This window comes from Electrophorus electricus, chromosome 11 (genome assembly GCF_041902795.1).
Source record: "Electrophorus electricus isolate QZ-2024a chromosome 11, ASM4190279v1, whole genome shotgun sequence".
NCBI lineage: Eukaryota > Metazoa > Chordata > Actinopteri > Gymnotiformes > Gymnotidae > Electrophorus > Electrophorus electricus.
The window spans coordinates 4,658,533-4,676,474 of NC_137507.1; the positions used below are offsets into that span (position 1 = coordinate 4,658,533).

At 42.3% G+C, this 17,942-nt stretch overlaps 1 protein-coding gene across 1 annotated transcript; it reads left to right on the plus strand.

Annotated features, from left to right (window-relative positions):
- Window positions 1-1,617: 1,617 nt before the first annotated feature.
- crispld1b (cysteine-rich secretory protein LCCL domain containing 1b) lies at window positions 1,618-11,627 on the plus strand. Its single transcript, XM_027011059.3, has 15 exons — window positions 1,618-1,844; window positions 2,392-2,683; window positions 5,715-5,833; window positions 6,463-6,595; window positions 7,015-7,130; window positions 7,402-7,502; window positions 7,648-7,809; window positions 8,717-8,777; window positions 8,881-8,947; window positions 9,274-9,404; window positions 9,505-9,548; window positions 9,699-9,771; window positions 9,855-9,924; window positions 10,153-10,286; window positions 10,839-11,627. Exons 2-15 carry the CDS (start codon window positions 2,426-2,428, stop codon window positions 10,885-10,887), a joined length of 1,518 nt encoding a protein of 505 aa, XP_026866860.2. The 5' UTR covers window positions 1,618-1,844; window positions 2,392-2,425; the 3' UTR covers window positions 10,888-11,627.
- Window positions 11,628-17,942: the final 6,315 nt, after the last annotated feature.

Consider the following 17,942-nt stretch of genomic DNA (forward strand, 5'->3'; position numbering starts at 1 on the left):
CTGATTGGGTGAATAAGACTTCAGCACTTCCCTATGTTGACTGAGCCGAACTTTGAGAAACAGCAAATCAACCATCTGTTTGTTCTGGCAAGAGCTTGCGTTCCTTTTATTTGTTTAACTTTATGGACCTCCGGTGCTGGCACTGTATCTGAAGGTATCGGAAATTGAAAAATAACCCCCTTCAAATAACAAATGTATATTAGTTCAGCTTTTGCAGTAAAATATGGGTCAAAATGTTGCATACATTAGCTCTTGCTGCAGTAGAAAATCAATCATGTATCTGCACTGAAGATCTGGAAAATCCATCATACAAGAGAATGTAATTTAGCGATCATTGAAGAAGTACCAAACTTGACGATCAGACATTTTTAAGTGACTGCCTGAACTATGCACGTCTTTTCTCGCTACTGTTACAAATGTGAGAGATCTAAATAATTATATGCCATTAAAGCGCCATTTAATGTGCCATTGAATCTTCTCTGACTGTAAAAGGAGAAGATGCTTTGTGTGAATGAAACAGCACAGCGCAGGTCATGCCATTGTCTTCGGTGGCTTCTGGTGGGCGCCGTGCTGTGGTTTGTAAAACTTCCAACACTGCCATCTGGTGTCTCAATTACTAATCAGTAAAGGGCGAAACTCCGACTGTGGAATTAACACCTACATGTTTGTTTAAATTCAGCTAGACACAAATGTACACTGTGGGTGTTAATTCTGCAATAGGGATTTTAGTGCTAGAATATCAATTTGAAATACATTTTATTTATTTATTCCAGACGAGATATTTCAGAGTTCAGCATGTAACAGTATTTACTACTGTGGGTACTACTGTCGCTATTACTCATACCGCGAGGGCTCCGAGTTGTATTGAACATGTCTCTCTCACTCTCAAGACCAGTTGACATTGGCTATTTTCTTGGTTATTTGAGTGGCTCATTTGAGAGCTTTTTCTAGCTCCCCTGGTAAATCTGGTAGCGCAAGGTGCTCGCAACGCCGAGGTTATGGGTTTGTTTTCAAGGGAGCACACATACGGATAAAAGTGCAAGTCGCTATTGATAAAAGGTTATAAAATATAATGTATGCGTGTGACGTTTGACAGTTGCCCATCTTTATCTTTATTGTTCATGACGCAAGGGCACCCGGGTGGTTGAATCGTGAATTAGAACAGTGTGATGGAGTTTTTGCGAATTCCCCTCACAGAGAGTCACTGGTTACAGCTGTTACAGATGCACAGCACTAGCAACAGATTGAAGAGGTGCTGAAGAGGTTTTCAGTCATATTAAATCTCAATGTTATCACACAGAAAACAGACACGGGACGTTTGCACATGACAGGTCCAGGCAATATAAGGACTTTGCCCACCTGAGCTCCTAATGAACGCAACACTGTGTAGAGTTTTAACAGCCGAATACACATAATACTTATTGAAACCGCTGTGGGGCTGGTTTAGTGGCGAAAGCAATAAAACAGAGTTCTTGGTCATTACTTGCAGAGAAGACGGTCAAGTCCAAAACGTGTTCGATGTAAACCCGAACAGGTCTGTGTGGTTTTCGGCTTGGGGAGTGGCTTAAAGTCACGCCTAACTGATCCCAAATTTAGGATAGGCTATAAAGACGAGCGCGGCACCTCCACATTATTTTCCTGCATATGTGTTCGCTTACGCCGTGTACGGATGACCAGAGTTCAAGGGCAAATATTCTTACAATATTTGCCCTTTGAGGAATAACACAATCAAATAGAGGAGCACAATTAGATAAAAGTGAATCACGGTGCTGAGATCTGCTCGGTTTGCAAGCCACCTACCGGACGCAGAAAAGGTAACGGAATTTGCCGACCGGACACAGAAGGTCAGTTGTAGTTGAATGAGGTCATATCAGATGAATTTACATTATATTACTGAAGTATTAGTTGTAATCGGAGAGCTAAAGGGAAACACCAGTGCGTTTACTGAGGTGCAGATATGCGAGATCTTCAGTTTGGCCACTATAACTATAATATATCCACCAAGTGTATTTAAGATTAGTGCAGTTGTTGTATAACTTATTTTAAGTTTAGTGAAACTGTTGTATGACGTATTAGAATTCATTCTAAAGTGTTTAGCCCACTCTTGCTTTTAGTTTGAGGTTATAGTTTATCTTTTTTACCCAAGGCACAAACTCATGAAATATTGCAATTGTGCGACCAACGTCGCAAACTGCTGCCTTTCACCAGTTTTCGGCGAGATTTGGAAATGTGTAAATCGCATGAAATCAGATCCAGAGAAAGCCTGAACTTGGTTGCATACAAAGCCTCGTGTAAAGCTAAAGTCGATACCTGTTATTATTATTATTATTATTATTATTATTATTATTATTATTATTATGCTTTCTCGGGCTAAGAAGAAATTTGGCGCAGGGTTTCACTGACGCTTTGGGATACATCGCTCGACATGAAGCGCACGACTCCATGCTGGCTCAGCAGCACGGCGTTGCTACTAGCTGTCCAAACTGCGGTCGCCATGGTGATCCCTAACGCCACGCACTTGGAGGCTATGCTGGAACGGTACATGGATAAGGAAGACTCGTGGTGGGAAGGCAGGCCGAGGGGCAAGAGGGCGATTTCCCACAGCGATATGCAGCTCATCCTCGACCTTCACAACAAGTTGAGGGGCCAAGTATATCCCCCAGCCTCCAACATGGAGTACATGGTGAGAGTGCAGAGATCATCCAAATAACAGCTCTATGAACAATTCTGTGATTATCAGAATTTCCCTAGTCTGATTTAATACTATATTATTTAATCAATTATTATGTTTTTATACAACCATATTCGGGAGTAATGTTAAACATATGTGAGTATTGTTCATTCTGTTGTTATCTAAAACAATTTGGTATTGGTCAATGACAGCAATATTGGATTAATCATTCCTCAGCGTCCCCATACAGCCTACACCTGTTTAAATCACTGCTTGAGTTTTGAGTTTCACACTAAGATAGCGGAGGTGAAAAAAACTGAACTACAGACAAGTTTGTGGTCTACTGCAAACAGTTTAGCCCAGCTGGAAAGCAGAACCCCCCCCCCCCCCCCTCGCCTGTTGTCACTGGCCCCTATCCAGAGCGCTGGGGCCCCACACCAAATATCATACGCGAGTTCTCGGAATTTTCTGTATTACATTGCTTTGGGATTTTTTTGAATAAAATCAAATTTGTACAGTATTGTAATGGTAGTGATGGTCAGCGCTGAAAGACATTTTTTGCATTACCCAGCTGGGAAAGTCAAAACGCTGTATGCAGTCACCAAAATTGGTGACCAAAACTCAGTTTGTCTGTAAATCCAGATTACTGCATAGAAGTATTTGACAATTATATCACCTACTCAAAAGCACACAAGAAAGGCTTGCAAAACACTAAATGCAACCAAGCTACCCTTTGTTTTAAAGAGATGGCTATATAGGATCTTAAAGGTTTTAAATGAGTGTTTACATGAGTGTTGAAGCTTGATTGAAGTGCATTTAATGAGAGGTTAAGAAACATCACACAGGTGGTAGCACACCTATGAAACCATGGCTTTGACAAGGGGCTTTTCTATAAACCGCTGTTTTTCACCTGCTACTGAAAATACTGTTTTGCTGTCACAGATGTGCATGTGACCATGGTCTGTGTAGCTTAGGTGGCACGTAAAAAGATGTAAGTACTAGCCTTCACACATGGGGGAGAAAGTATATGCTTCTTTAGAAAACAATTGCATCACAGCAAAAATGAGACTCCTCTTCATACTCTAAAACTACACTGCAATGGCTTAAAACTATTTTAAGTTCATTCTACTTAGCTTAGTTTTAATTTAACTTAACTGTTAACAGTTAACTGTTTTAAGTTTAATGCTTACAATTGCTTCGAAACAACAATACATTGGTGAACCAATTCGTTCATTATTTGTTATGGGACAAATGACTGTCCACTGTATGGAATCTCAGCAAAAACTCATTTGCATCTATCAGATCTAGCGTGTACAACTATTTAGAACTGCATTTCCCCTATTAATCCCCTAGTGTTAGTACACTACTTAGGGTCACTCCAATAAGGGCATACAACAGCACAGCAGCACAGCATGGAAACCAGGAACAGAGCTACTTTGTCATAATGAAGAAGGCCCACCCTTGCCTGTTCAGAGGAATGACTTTTAAAGGCAACGCCATCTGTGGTCTGCTGGGTCTCATAAGCATTCCGTGTTTAATCTGTCCTTCTCTGGAACCCTGTGTGACACTGCCAAGGTGGAAGGCATGTGCCTGTGTGTGGGCCCCCTAAAGAGAAGGGGACAATAGCTCCTGCCCCCCATGAGAGCTCTGGGTAATTGCTCCGAAGTGGAAGCCGAGCGGGTCACGGAGGATTTGCATTTAAGCTGGAGAGCACCCAAAAGCCTGGCAGAACTGCTAATGAGGTGTTTTGCGGCAAGTAAATACTGTGAAAAAACAGGTCTCATGAACAAAAAGCAGGTCTCAAAAGATACAGTGGGGGCATTGTGCTATGCATGCCTTGAGTGCTTGGGCAGTGTTGTAGCACATATGGATCACAGTGTTTTACTTCATGTTTAAAAAACAGCATGTTGGTGATGCCTTGTGGTGATGACAGGCCACCCACCAAATTTGCCATAATTTTATAACCTTTTACAGGTAGTGTACTACATGTTTGATACATTTGTTACATTCCAATTTGTTTCATTCTTCAGCAAATGCTTTCACCTATTTTTGCTCAACTAAACACTTGACTATTATGCCTAAACAGTTCTTGACCTTTGACATTGTTACTTGGTTATGTGAGCTAGACTTGTTCAATGTAACTGAAATTATTCAAACTATATCAGAATCAGGGATAAAAATGGTCTTTTAAGAGATACACATTAGTGTTGAGTCAATATATACAGCATTCATTTACATTCAGCCCCACTGGACACAAATTAGCACTGGGGGAGTTTGTTTTGTGCTAGAAGGGTATACCATGCACCCACAGATGGAACATATTAGCAGCTATGGGCAGCTTTAAGTGCATGTTAATAATTCTCAATTACACTTAATCTGAATTAAGCACAGGACCCAGAGGTTTGATAGTACACTGTAGTTAAAGTCTATACACTAATCAACAGCAGGTCAGGTAGGGCTTTAGAGCTCCTCCGAGCAGCCTTTACTGAGCTCTTTGTCCAAGCCTAGTGATGCACAAACACATTATAGTTTTAAAGTGCCACTGAGCCACGTTCTGATTTCTATCGGAGAGTTATAGTGACCAAACAGGCATGATCTGACGTAGAAAACAAGACTGAAGAAATTGAAACAATTCAGCAAAAATGCTGGTAAAAATGTTGGCCACTGTACAAGGACTTTTTGTCTTTGAAAAGTGTTCTGGCATGTTTCATGGTTTATTACATACAGTAAAGTCCAACACAAAAGGTACTGCAGTATGAAGTAAACAAATGTTGGTGATACTCCCACCGTAAAATATGTCACAAACTGCAGCCTTCAGTGTACTTTTGAAACCTTTGAGGTCAGTGTAGCGACATTGTTTTCCAGCCTCCAAAACAGGTGCTAATTCAAAAAACACCCTTTTATTGTGTGTGTGTGCACATTTGTGCCTGCTTGTGTAGGTGTGCTTATGTGTTTCAGTATGCATGCTTTTGTGTTTTTTTATGTGTGTATGTGTTTGTATGCATGTACATTCATGAATGTGTGTGTGTGTGTGTTATGTCAGGTGTGGGATACAGACCTGGAACGGAGTGCTGAGGACTGGGCTCAGACCTGTCTGTGGCAACATGGCCCCCCTCACCTGCTCACCCAGATCGGGCAGAACTTGGGGGCACACTGGGGCAGGTGAGGGGGCAGTAAGCTGCCGGAGTGCCGCGCAGCAGGGGACCAGGGGCTTGCTGGCCAGATGCTCTTGGGCATCTGCTCTCAGTGAACCGAAAGGCTTACAGAGCTAACATGCCTTATGTTAAAGGAAAGGTTTTGGCATCCACTTTCCTAACTACTCAGTTCACATTTTAATTCCTGCAACACATCTGATTTAACCTGGGAAGGAGCTGCTGAGTTGCATTTAGTGTAAAAGTGGGATAAAGGCCAAACTCTGCAGAGCCGTGGGTTCACAAGACTAGGACTGCAATCCACTGCCTTATAGGAACAGATTATTGAGGATGCCGAGGGGGTAAATGATGGGGACAAAAGTTGGGGTAAAATGGCTTGATCCAAGTAGCAGTATGCTAATCAACACCCACTAGCTTCATTATCCATCATCTACATCAGCATTATTGGAGTGGGGTATTCCCCAGATGTTTAAGAGTTTAATGCTTGTGAGTTGTATGGACTGCAGTATAGACATGCTTCATCAAGGAGAGTTGCTGCTATGTGTTCAAGTACCACTTTTCACCTGTTTTTTTTTTGTTTGTTTATTTATGGGCCGCTTCCGTACAAGGTGGTGATAGATATTGTTTCATTCTGTTCAGAGACAGGCCACCAACGTTTCATGTCCAGGCATGGTACGACGAGGTTCGAGACTTCAGCTACCCCTATCCCCAGGAGTGTGACCCATACTGTCCCTACAGGTGTTCAGGGCCCGTATGCACTCACTATACACAGGTACATGCACTTATACAATTAAACACACGCACACACACAGACAAATAATTACATGCACGCATGTGCACACATACATACATACATACACGCATGCAAATGCACACGGACAAAAACACATACAAGCATGATTAATTTACTATACACACAGGTGTTTTAATCACAGTACAGCAATTCCATGTGACAAAATTATAATGTAAAATGCTTCAACACTAAATATAATTGACCTGAACAATATTTCCAAAAAGCTTAACAGCTATTGTAATACAGTAGTTAAAGAATTCAAAAAATAATCTTGCTGCTATAAAATGTGCAAAAAACTGTTGAAACTGTTATACAGAGAAATCAATCAAAAATGCTACTTGCCTATTGTTCTGCATGAGTTTTGAAAATCTACTCTCTGTATTATTCTCTGCTTTCAGCTAGTCTGGGCCACCAGCAATAGAATCGGGTGTGCCATCAACATCTGTTACAACATGAATGTATGGGGAATGATATGGACCAAGGCTGTCTATCTAGTCTGCAATTACTCTCCACCGTAAGTAAACTCACTGTGGGTTTTACTTTCTCGGGACTCACTAACCGCAGCTGTGGAGAGCAGGGCATGCTTCAGCGGCCTCCCTTCTCCAACACGCTTAATTGGGCTCACGAAGGGGTAGGAAAATAAGCTGAATCACAAGGAGTGGAATCGTAGGTGTCAGAGGCAGGATAACACTCAGTTGTCTAGTCGCTTTTCAGAATTGTGCATCACTGCAATTTCTGCAAGTGCGGTTGTAATGATGGCCATGTGCTGTGTACTGCTTTGGCAGGGGGAACTGGTATGGCCATGCTCCGTATAAACACGGACGACCCTGTTCTGCCTGTCCAGCCAGCTATGGGGGTGGCTGCAAAGACAACCTCTGCTACAAAGGTATTTCAGTTCACATTAAATGGGATGGAGAAACATTGGCTGGCTTGTTTGACACAGACACGCATCATGGTCAGATTTGCACCAATTTAACCCCAAATTTAATCCCTTTAACCCCAGTGAGAGCTGATGAATGCCTTTTTTTCAGAGGATGGCAGTTACAGGTATTACGCTCCAGAGCCGGAGGAGAACAACTACATAGAGCCTGAAGCGGAGCCAGCTCGGAGCCAAGACTCCCCCCCTGCAGAGTCAACACCAGCTCCAAGTCACAGCCTGGAGAGGAATGAAGTCATTAGCACTGCACAAATGTGTAAGAGGCTTTCTGCTTGTCTCTACAATCCCTTTTTGATATCTAAGATGAGGCTTGGATTATAAAACACAACCCATTAACGGCCATACCCAACAGGATTGGTCCAGTCTCTTTGTATTCCAGTGTTACCCTGTTTAGTCCATGGGGACCCCAAGATAACACACATATATTTCTCTATCTCAGCTTCTGACGCACATTAAGAACTAAATACTTGCTACAGGCGTACCTGGAGCTAGAATACAAAAAAAAACAAAAAAAAAAACATGGACGCAATTGGGAAGCACTCGTTTATTCAACCTCAGCATGATGTAGATACAGGAGGTGTAGGACTTGTGTGTGTGACAGCAATACACAATGAGGCTCTGCTGGATGATGTCAGTGACCTATGGCAGGATCCTGGTGACTCTTATTTCACTAGTTCACTCAGCATGTGTTTAACTGTGGGAGGCAGTTGGTTAGAAATGGCTTCTTTCTTTGTGAGGGCCCCCCTCAGCATGTAGAGCTTAGCCATGCTAAGAGAGGACTGCCAGCTGCGTTGTTCATGTTTCACAACCTCTGGGTTTTTCATATGAACTCACTATAAATTGCTCGAATTTAGGTATGCAAACAGACAGATAGGTTCATCCTCTTTGGAAGACATCCCTTTTTTGAGTGTTTCTACAACAAATTTTTAATTTCTTGAAACATTTCCTGTCATAAAAGCTCAGGGCTTTGGTTCTATGACAGGCTCATCATTTTTAATTAAAAGCTACTGAATGTAGCTGTTAACACTTTATTGGGAATTTTAACAAAGGCCATTTCTATATTGACTAGCTCCGTGTCAGGTGCATGGACGAAGCAGTCCACCAGCCCCGCTGAATAGCTCAGTTATGCAATCTGATTTACTGTACTTTTGTCCTTTTTGCAGCTCAGCAAGTGGAATGTGATACAAAGTTACGAGATCAGTGTAAAGGAACAACCTGCAATAGGTAAATTATAGGCTTAGGTAAATAGGTCAATAATGTTGACTATATCCTGATTATATGACATCATCTTTTGTTTTATTAGCCACTGAATATTTTTTATTTACAGATATGAATGCCCACCAGGATGTTTAAACAACTATGGAAAGGTAATTGGAACAGGACATTATGATATGGTAGGTAATACATACCACATGATTATTACTAAAATATTAATACTACTACCATCATGGCGTACATACAATTTTAGTTAGGACTAAATAGAAAAAGAGCAGGAGAGTTGAATTCCAGTCCTGGAAGACCACAACACAAAAAACATAAGTAGATTATCTAAAGACACTGAACTTGGAGTGCTGTGTCCCTGTGGGAGCCTCTGCCTGTTCCGGAGTATACATGACTACATTATATAGTCATTATATAGATATTTGTTCTTTGTAAAATAGATAAATTGCCACAAGAGTTTTTTTAATTATATATTGGTGCCACGGTGCTGTTTTTCCAGCAATCCAGCATTTGTGGAGCAGGATTACATGCCAGGATTATAGACAATGACGGAGGCTGGCTGGACATCACGAGGGTTGGCAGACGCCCGCGCTTCGCCAAGTCCTACAAAAACGGAGTTCAGACACTGGCGTAAGTTACAGCGGCTGAGCCCTGTCGCACTCCAGGTCGTGCTGACTTTGAGGAATGCAGCACGGCTCGCACGTTTATTTTCCCTTCGTTTCCCCTGCAGGAAAAACCAAAGCGCAAATGCCTTCACAGTATCGAACGTGCCAGGTGAGTATAGGCTATAAAACAGCTGCTCACGCTTAAAGAAATGGTTAAGTGCTAACATGACCAACTATAGAGGCATATATAGAGGCTTATTTATGCACTATATTTATTGTTTCTTGGAGCTGATTATGGACCATATCTTTTCCTTTGCAGTAAAAGCAATCACGTGTGACACCACTGTGGCACAGTACTGTCCTTTCAAAAAGCCTGTCAGACATTGTCCAAGGTTATTGAACTGCTCCAGATTATCATTTATGCCTATAATTAATGACATATTTTCTATAATTTAACTAGTGTTTTTTTCTCTAGGATGTTTTGTCCTCGTAATTGCCTGTACGACAGTCACTCCCACGTGTTTGGGTCACGTCACTACGCAGACGTAAGTGTTCTGTTTGCTTATACTCTCTCAACTGTAGACACTTACTTCAGGATTAAACCTGGTTCAAGTCTACATTACAGTAAATTGTGCTGCTTTTTGAGGTTCTCCAATGAAAAGCTCTTTTAATCTTCTGTTAGACGTGACCTGTATCTGCAAAAACTTCATACATTTTAAAAACTTGCTCAGTATTCAAGCAGTGCGTTCTCCTTTCTCTCCGCTTTTGATCAGAGGTCTAGTATCTGTCGGGCAGCAATTCATGCTGGTGTGATTCAGAACGAGCTGGGGGGATACCTGGACGTGATGCCTGTGGACAGGAGGAAGCAGCACAGCGGCTCCTCTCAGAATGGTGTCACCACTGAGGGGTAAGGAGACCTCATATCATATCGTATCGTATTGTATTGTATAGTTTCAATTCAATTCAATTCAACTCAGTATATACTTAATAGACCAGTGCAGCTCCAGGACAGTATGGTGACTTCTCTGCCTCATCTCAGTTCAGGCGTCCCCTGCTCTGACACAGACACTCAAACAGCCCTCCAAGGCCCTGAGCACTAGTTGTTTGGGTAGCATCAGGAACAGTCAGGCATTGAAAACCCACTGCTGTGGCATGCCCAGCAGGGCTGGAGCTAAACAGAAGAGACCGCAACAGAGTGCAGTTGTCTCACCAGCTCAATGTGCCAGTCATGATGTCTTCTTTTTGCTGGCTTGAGTTGGGCATTAAATCAGATGAGATAATTAACTAATAACCCCCCGTCCGATGGTCCAAACAGGCCGATTATTCAGTTTAATGGCTGTATTAGGCAGGACCACCCCAGCAGTGGTCTGTGGGATGGTTACACGATTCATAAAGCATGTAAATGATATGAGCCTGTCTGACCTGATGATGCCAGATTGAGATTTTCCCCTTCCCACAGCCTACAGAATCCCACTGGAGGTGCATTCCGAGTGTTCGCCATCATCTGAGGCCCCACTTCAAGGACACGCAACCCAGAACAGGACACTTTGATTCACAACAGCCAGCAATTGCGGCATTGGCTGACATGGAGCTGTGTCAATGGCCACCAAGAAACCTCCTCAACAGGAAAAAGAAAGACACTGACCCTGCCAGGCCCAGAGGAGTATTAGTGGGTTTCAAAATTTAGCTGTCGTATTTCTGCGAGTCTTCTTGTGTATATTTTATGTATAACTCCATGTTGTAAATGATTTAGCTAGTTTTGCTGACAACAGTTATTCATCTTTTAGGGGGGTGGTCACGGGCAGGGCAGTCTGTACAGGGAATTCAAACACATAAAGATTCTGATTATATTGTCGTCATGAGTACAAAAAATATATTTTAATTGTGCATGCACAAACAATATTTTAAATACCCAAGAGCTTTTGAAAGAGATCACATCATTACAATGTTTATGAAGTTTCTATTTTTGTATTTTTATAAGAACAGTGTCTGTGTTGTAATGCTGCTGACTGTGCTTAATACAGCGTGCCTTCAGGCTGTCCATGTAGTTACCTGGCAGGCCAGGAAAGTGGTTAGCGCTCTGAAAGAATGCATGCAATTTCCCATGAGAGGAGCGTGAGAGCAGGATGGCAGTGAGACATTCTTCTGCATGTATTTATTATTCTACCATACTGAATAAAGGTATGCTATCACTTAGTTGGATGGCCGCTGGTTGTCATTTTACCTGTTTCTGAGAAATAAAACTTGAAAGGAGAATAGTTACTATTTTATACATACATGTACACACACACGCACGCACGCACACATGCACGCACACACACACACACACACACACACACACACGCACACTCACACACACACAATTACGCACGCGCACACACTCACACACACACACACAAACTCACGCACACACACACTCACACACACACACACACTGTATATGATGCAAATTGTACTGAATGAATGAGCTGACACCTTTATGATCGAGCCCTGAATAATATACACTGCTGCAGAACCATCCATCCTGTGACTTCTGGCTGTTCGTTTCATTGCAGGGCCTGAAATGCTCTGATCTGCAAGAGAATGAAAGCTGATCACACCTCATGCAAGAAAAAATATATCCGGTCCCTGCTGGTGCTGTGCAGGCCCCACAGACAAAGGCCGACATTGTGTGTGTGTGTGGGGGGGGGGGGGGGGGGGGGGATTATTCCACTCCTTTGATCTGGGCAGCATTTCCTGCTTGCCTGGTATGTGTGTCAGTAGTGGGCCTCTGACCTCTAATTTCTGTCTGCCACAGTGGGCTCCACTCTGAGCTGATCTGATTCTAATGTTAATATAACATAGCACACTTTTTTGATTGGTAAAAACATTAAATGTCTAGATGTATCTGTTTTCTAGTAGTTTTTTTAGTACATTTTTCACTTTTTAACAACATGGACCTTAATGCTGTGCTTTTTTCTTATTATTTCATTAGTTACTATTTAAGCAGACTTTTGAAGGCTCCCAAGGTTGAGAAGGCAATCATTAAATTAAGATAATAATTTCTTCCATGATGCATGCGTGTGTACATATGTAGGTGTTTGTGTGTGCATGCATATTTGAGGGACCTGCTGAAGTGGCCGTCTGAGTGCAAAGGATTAAAAAAGGAAATCCAGTTAAATTTGCTCTTCCATCCACCAGTATTATTCAGCTTCATATACAGAGAAACATATAAATGTTTATGAGTGTTTGCTTACCTGTTGTTGTCATAGAAGCAGAGCTCTGGAGCTTCCATGTCATACCTCACTGCAGTTGCTTGTGTGATACTGAGGAAGGTTCCAGGACTGCACAGGTAGGGTGAGTTGGGGGGGGGGGGGGGGTCGCTGGTCTGCCTAGAGAAGAGGCATGCATCATAGCTCTGTGAAAATTCACAGGCTGGTGTGGTCTGCTGCTGGCCGAGGACAATGTCTAGGCCTCGTGCTTGGAGGCAGACACTGTGCAGAGGTATCCCTCCACACATGCTGTGTTTTCAAACCACATCGCAGCAGGACCACAACAATGAAGCCCCCCACAGTCCCGAAGAGCTTCACAGCAACTTGGAGGTGATATGGGATGCACTGGTTTAGGTGCACGAGCGACACTGTGAAAGTTTCACATGCATGTGTTGCTTTCACGCTTTGCCTGTTTGTTGTTAATCTGCCAAACACACTCCTAAAAAGTCGCTTTGCAAAATCAGTCATGCAAATGAATTACAGTGAACTACAAATGCTGTGGGAGGAATTCAATACATTTTTAAATAATGAGTGTCACTGTATGCAGTATAATACCACATTTTAGATGGATTGAGGCTTTGAAATAAGTTTCTTTTTCCTACAGTTGCATACTATTCCATCTCTGTCCTGGGATAATCTATTGTGATGTGATGTTATTCTGAGTTTCCTCTGGATTGTTGATCTTTGCATGTTGCGCCCCAGAAATTACGAGTTTCTGATTACACACTGACCAACATATGTTTGAAATTTACAGGATCTTGGTCATCATCTGCCTCCTGCCTACAGCTGGAAATACCTATAAACCACTTTGTGTGTGCATTCATATGAAGTCTTTCTGGCCCTGTCCCAGGGGCAGTGCCTGGAGGTATATCATATATATGTGGGTCAGAAATAACTGCCTTCACATAGGCAGGCGCAAAGGCGGCTGGGGCTTTATTTTCTCTCGTTACCGCATGGAGGTTTTAATGAGTATGATCCTGACGTGCTTACAGGCGGAGGTTTGAGCTGCACGGTGGGGCTTTTCTTTGCATTTCTGGCTTCCATAATGATAATGGGTTATTTTCTACCATCGGTCTTACACATACACGTCCACTCTGACCTGTGCGCCACACAAATAGTGTGTCTATTTGAAGATGTTTTCCTTCCCAAGCTATGCCCCTAGGAGTGTGTTCATGAAAATGAGCTCCTGTACAAGGGCTCCCATGAGTAGAACAGCCCAAATGAAGCTTTGTTAAACTGAGATTAGATATTATGAGACTTTTTAAAGGAGGAAGTTTCAGTTTTAGGTGATGTCAAAAGTGGTGTGACAGTTGGGTCATTTTCATTATACGCATATTTCACTTTGCGAAGGCATTATACTTCTTGAAATATCTGGAAAGTACGAAGTTATCACCTGAGGCAACAATATTTGGGAAATATTTATCACCTGAAAGGATTCTCACTCTCACTTACACCCTCTCTTTTCCACACCTTCTCACTCTCTCTGACTCTTGATTTCTCTCGTGCTCTCTGCTACTTCTCTCTCCCTTCCCTTCCCACTGGCTGTATCCATTCACAGTATCCATGTACAGCATTGGTGCCTATGCAGTAACATTGCAAATGTGCAAATTCAGCTGTAGAGCTCTGGACACATCGTTGAGATCCTCAAACAGCCCTACACAACCCCACACATCTCAGCTCTGAACTCCCCTCACAGCTCCAATAACGCCCACTCCACGGCCCCAAAGAACCTGGGCAAAATTTTCCGTCACGGCTAAAAAAGGCATTGGGAAAGCTGGCACAGACCCCTGGTGCCCACCTGTCTGTGACCCCAGCAGGGTACACACCACCGGCTGACTATTTTCAGTTTCATATTTATAAAGGTGATTAAATCATATAATTTGCCTTATTAAGAATGCACACCATTCTATGGCAAATGGCAAAAAAAAAAGAAAAATTGGAAGTTGCAGGTTGGCATGAAAGAAACCGACGCAGCTTTGTGCGCTGCCTCTTAAACCAGCATCCTCTCCACACAGTTCAAGCAGTGATCAGATCCTGGCATATGCAAATCACAGCAGTATAGTGAGAGAAATATTCATGACTTGGCAGACTGCCCTTCACTAGATCCAGGCTTATGCATGAGTAGAAGACCAGAGGAAACTGGGTGCCCCAATAAAGTTGCTAAAGGAGGTGTAATGACATTAAAGATTAAAGGGGCCACAACCCTTTGCATATACAGACCACATGATGCTGTATCTATTCCTGCAGCCATTTAGTCATTTGGGTGACTTTCAAATATTTAAAATAGGGGAAATCTTGGAGCATTATATTCTGTAACAGGATTTTCCAGCAGGACACTTGTATGTGCATTCATATGAAGTCCACTGCTTCCTGTTACCATGTTTAGGCATTTATCAAAAATCCCATCTAATTTATACACCACATTAATGCCAGTTTGATTTCCCCAGTTCTCTTTATTTCAGCATACTACAATACATAAACACATTGTTTTGCACAGTTATGCATGCAGTTCACTTATATGTATCAAGCAGTGAAGTCATTACATATGAGTCAACCTCCACACAGATAAACACAAACTCGTCATTTACTACTCAATGTGACTATATTACTCCTTGTGAATTTGAATTAGTGCTGCCTCTGCAGTGCGCACACAAATACACTACTGTAATGTGTTCAAATTTAATCCAAGTCTTCATATTTGGGTAGTGGGTTCCTTGCGTAGCGCGTAAACAGCGCGAGCAACTACTTATACGCCGCGCAACTTTATGACAGAGCCGCGCGGGGGGACTGGCCTTCCCAGCTCACGTCATCTGACCTTTTTTATGTTTGGAAAAGGTGTTTGATTTCGCCTTCCCCCCGCTATATTCACACACAAGCCGCTGTGGAAAGCGTGATGGGTATAAAAGAGTGGCTTTGTCTCGAGCGGTCGGAGGTGGACGGCACCCGAGGAGCGTGGCCAAGCCGTAGAAGAAAAGAGCGAGACCAACGGCAGCTGCTCGTCGTTCGCTCCTCATGCTCACCTGGCGTGCATTAAACTTGTCAGATTAAATAAAGTAGCTGCGAAATGGGGGAGCTGATATAGCTGTAAAACTCGTAGCTCTGTGGTGTGTGGGTGTGTTGGGTTCAGTCACTACATACAGAAATGCATTAAATTGCGCCGTTGCCGCGGCCGTAGGACCCACATAACGCCGTGCACCTCTCCACATATTTATTTAGTTTAAATGTGATTGATTTACATATGTAATAAAATTAGTTGAGTTGTAGTATTGTGATTAATTAGTGTGTTAATAGTCGTCTTCGTTTCGAGTCTGCTTTTAAATTATCCTACCCTATTATTCGCTGCTTGTCCATGTCGCGTGTGAGTCTAGTTAAAGGTTTTGCTTATGCTTTAAATAGCTTTTCTTCAAGCAGAAACGCCTTCTGACTCCTTTTCCGCTCCAACGCTACAATATGTTTAAGTTCTGAATACAACTTCTTATCTTGTGCACTTAGGTTTTATCGATCCTCCCTCCATAATTCTGTCTGGAACTCAATAAAAGAACGTCTGTGAGCGTTTAGATGAACTTAGTTTTACATCGTTTCCAATACTGTCAGTTATGAGCCACACTGCCCCCTTCAGGAGACTTGTGCAGAACGCAACCTATCCAGGGCTTTAATTAATACAGAAATATTGTAAAAAGGCGACTGGCTGTACAGCGTCACAACATCCTTGAAGATACAATAGCTCAGCGTCATTACATTGCAATATATTTTCAACCACTAATCATTCAGCATCCTGAATATGAATATTATGCTAAATAGTATGTCTAAATGTAAAGGTTAATTTGCATTTTTAGTATGGTGGAATTATTACTTGCTAGGTCTCCCTAATCAACAATGAATACTAATAGTGCACACTAATTAGATACAACAACAGAGTCCAGAACAGTTTGGTGATTTTCGATCCCGTAACAGTGTTTTTCAACCCAGTCCTCGGGGCGCATCAAACAGTCCACATTTTTGCTCTAACCTAGCTCCCAGGACACCTGGGTAATTAACCCTGAAGATAACTCAGATGTGTTTTAGTAGCAAAATGACCAAAACTGTGCTGACCATACAGGATTGATGGTGGACTCTCCTGCCATGAACAAAAGTGCTAAATGGTGCAGCTATTGTTTGTTTGCAACATGGCAATGGGTGCTTGGCAGAGTCATCTCAGGTGACTGCTAGGCCATCTGTAGCTCTTCCCTAATTGTGGCAAACAGAAAGTGAAGCAGGTGTTTTCAATAGCCTGGGATATGTTGTGATATCCCTTTTCACATGGCTGGTCATCACCAGGGATCTCACATGTTAAGTCCACTGCTCTAAGGGCCATTTTTTATATCTCTGGCAAAGCTCTTGCTCTACAAGACATGCACATCACAGGAGTGCTGTAAGATATTTATAAACAAGTAGCATTTCCCATGATCTGGGCTGGGTTTTCAAAAAGCATCATAACAAAAAGATGATCTTTAAATGGGAGAGCGAGTATTACACTGAACACATGCTCACATTTAAGATCATTTTAATGCTCTGATGCTTTTGAGAAACGGGGCCCAGATCATTAATTTGTTAATGCTCTGTGCACCAAGAATGCTGCATTATTAAACTCAAAGCATTTTTGAGAAATGTGACTGCAAGAAAGCTCATTTTGAAATTTGTAAGAGTGTGTTCTTCTAAATAAATATTCCCTGTGCTGTAGTTTCATATTGTACAACCAAACTGAGAAGCCAACATCTCATTTAATCATTTTTATTATAAACACAATGGAAAAAGCAAGTGGATGCATTTTTTCTTTAGGCCTGCTATATGCTTGAGTAAACATTATGTTTTATTTGTCCCAGTTTTCTGTTTTCAAATGTAGTTTCATCAAGTCCTAGACAACAAGGGGCCCTTTACTCAGGACACAAGGGATACAGCCAAAACAGACCTGCCTGGAAGAAGCCAAAAATTTCCTCACTACAGGGAAGTTTGGCACAATTCAGAAAGCTTTCTTCCTGATTATCAAAGAAAGCGCAAATGCAGCACAACTGTGTGTGCAAACCTGAGGGAGGCAGCGAAGTGCAGCTGAGCATTAGGAAAAATAAACTGACAAACGGAGCTCGCTGGACCTGCTTGCCCTCCTGCATGAGGTGCGCCACCTCACATCTCCCCATGCACTGTTCACACGACTCCAGAAAATATTCTGCACAGAGACTGAACCTGGTGATATTTTTGCATGCCTTTTTGATGCATTTGCTTTCCCTGGTGTGTTCCCAAATGCTTCACTTGTGTGTGTGTGTGTGTGTGTGTGT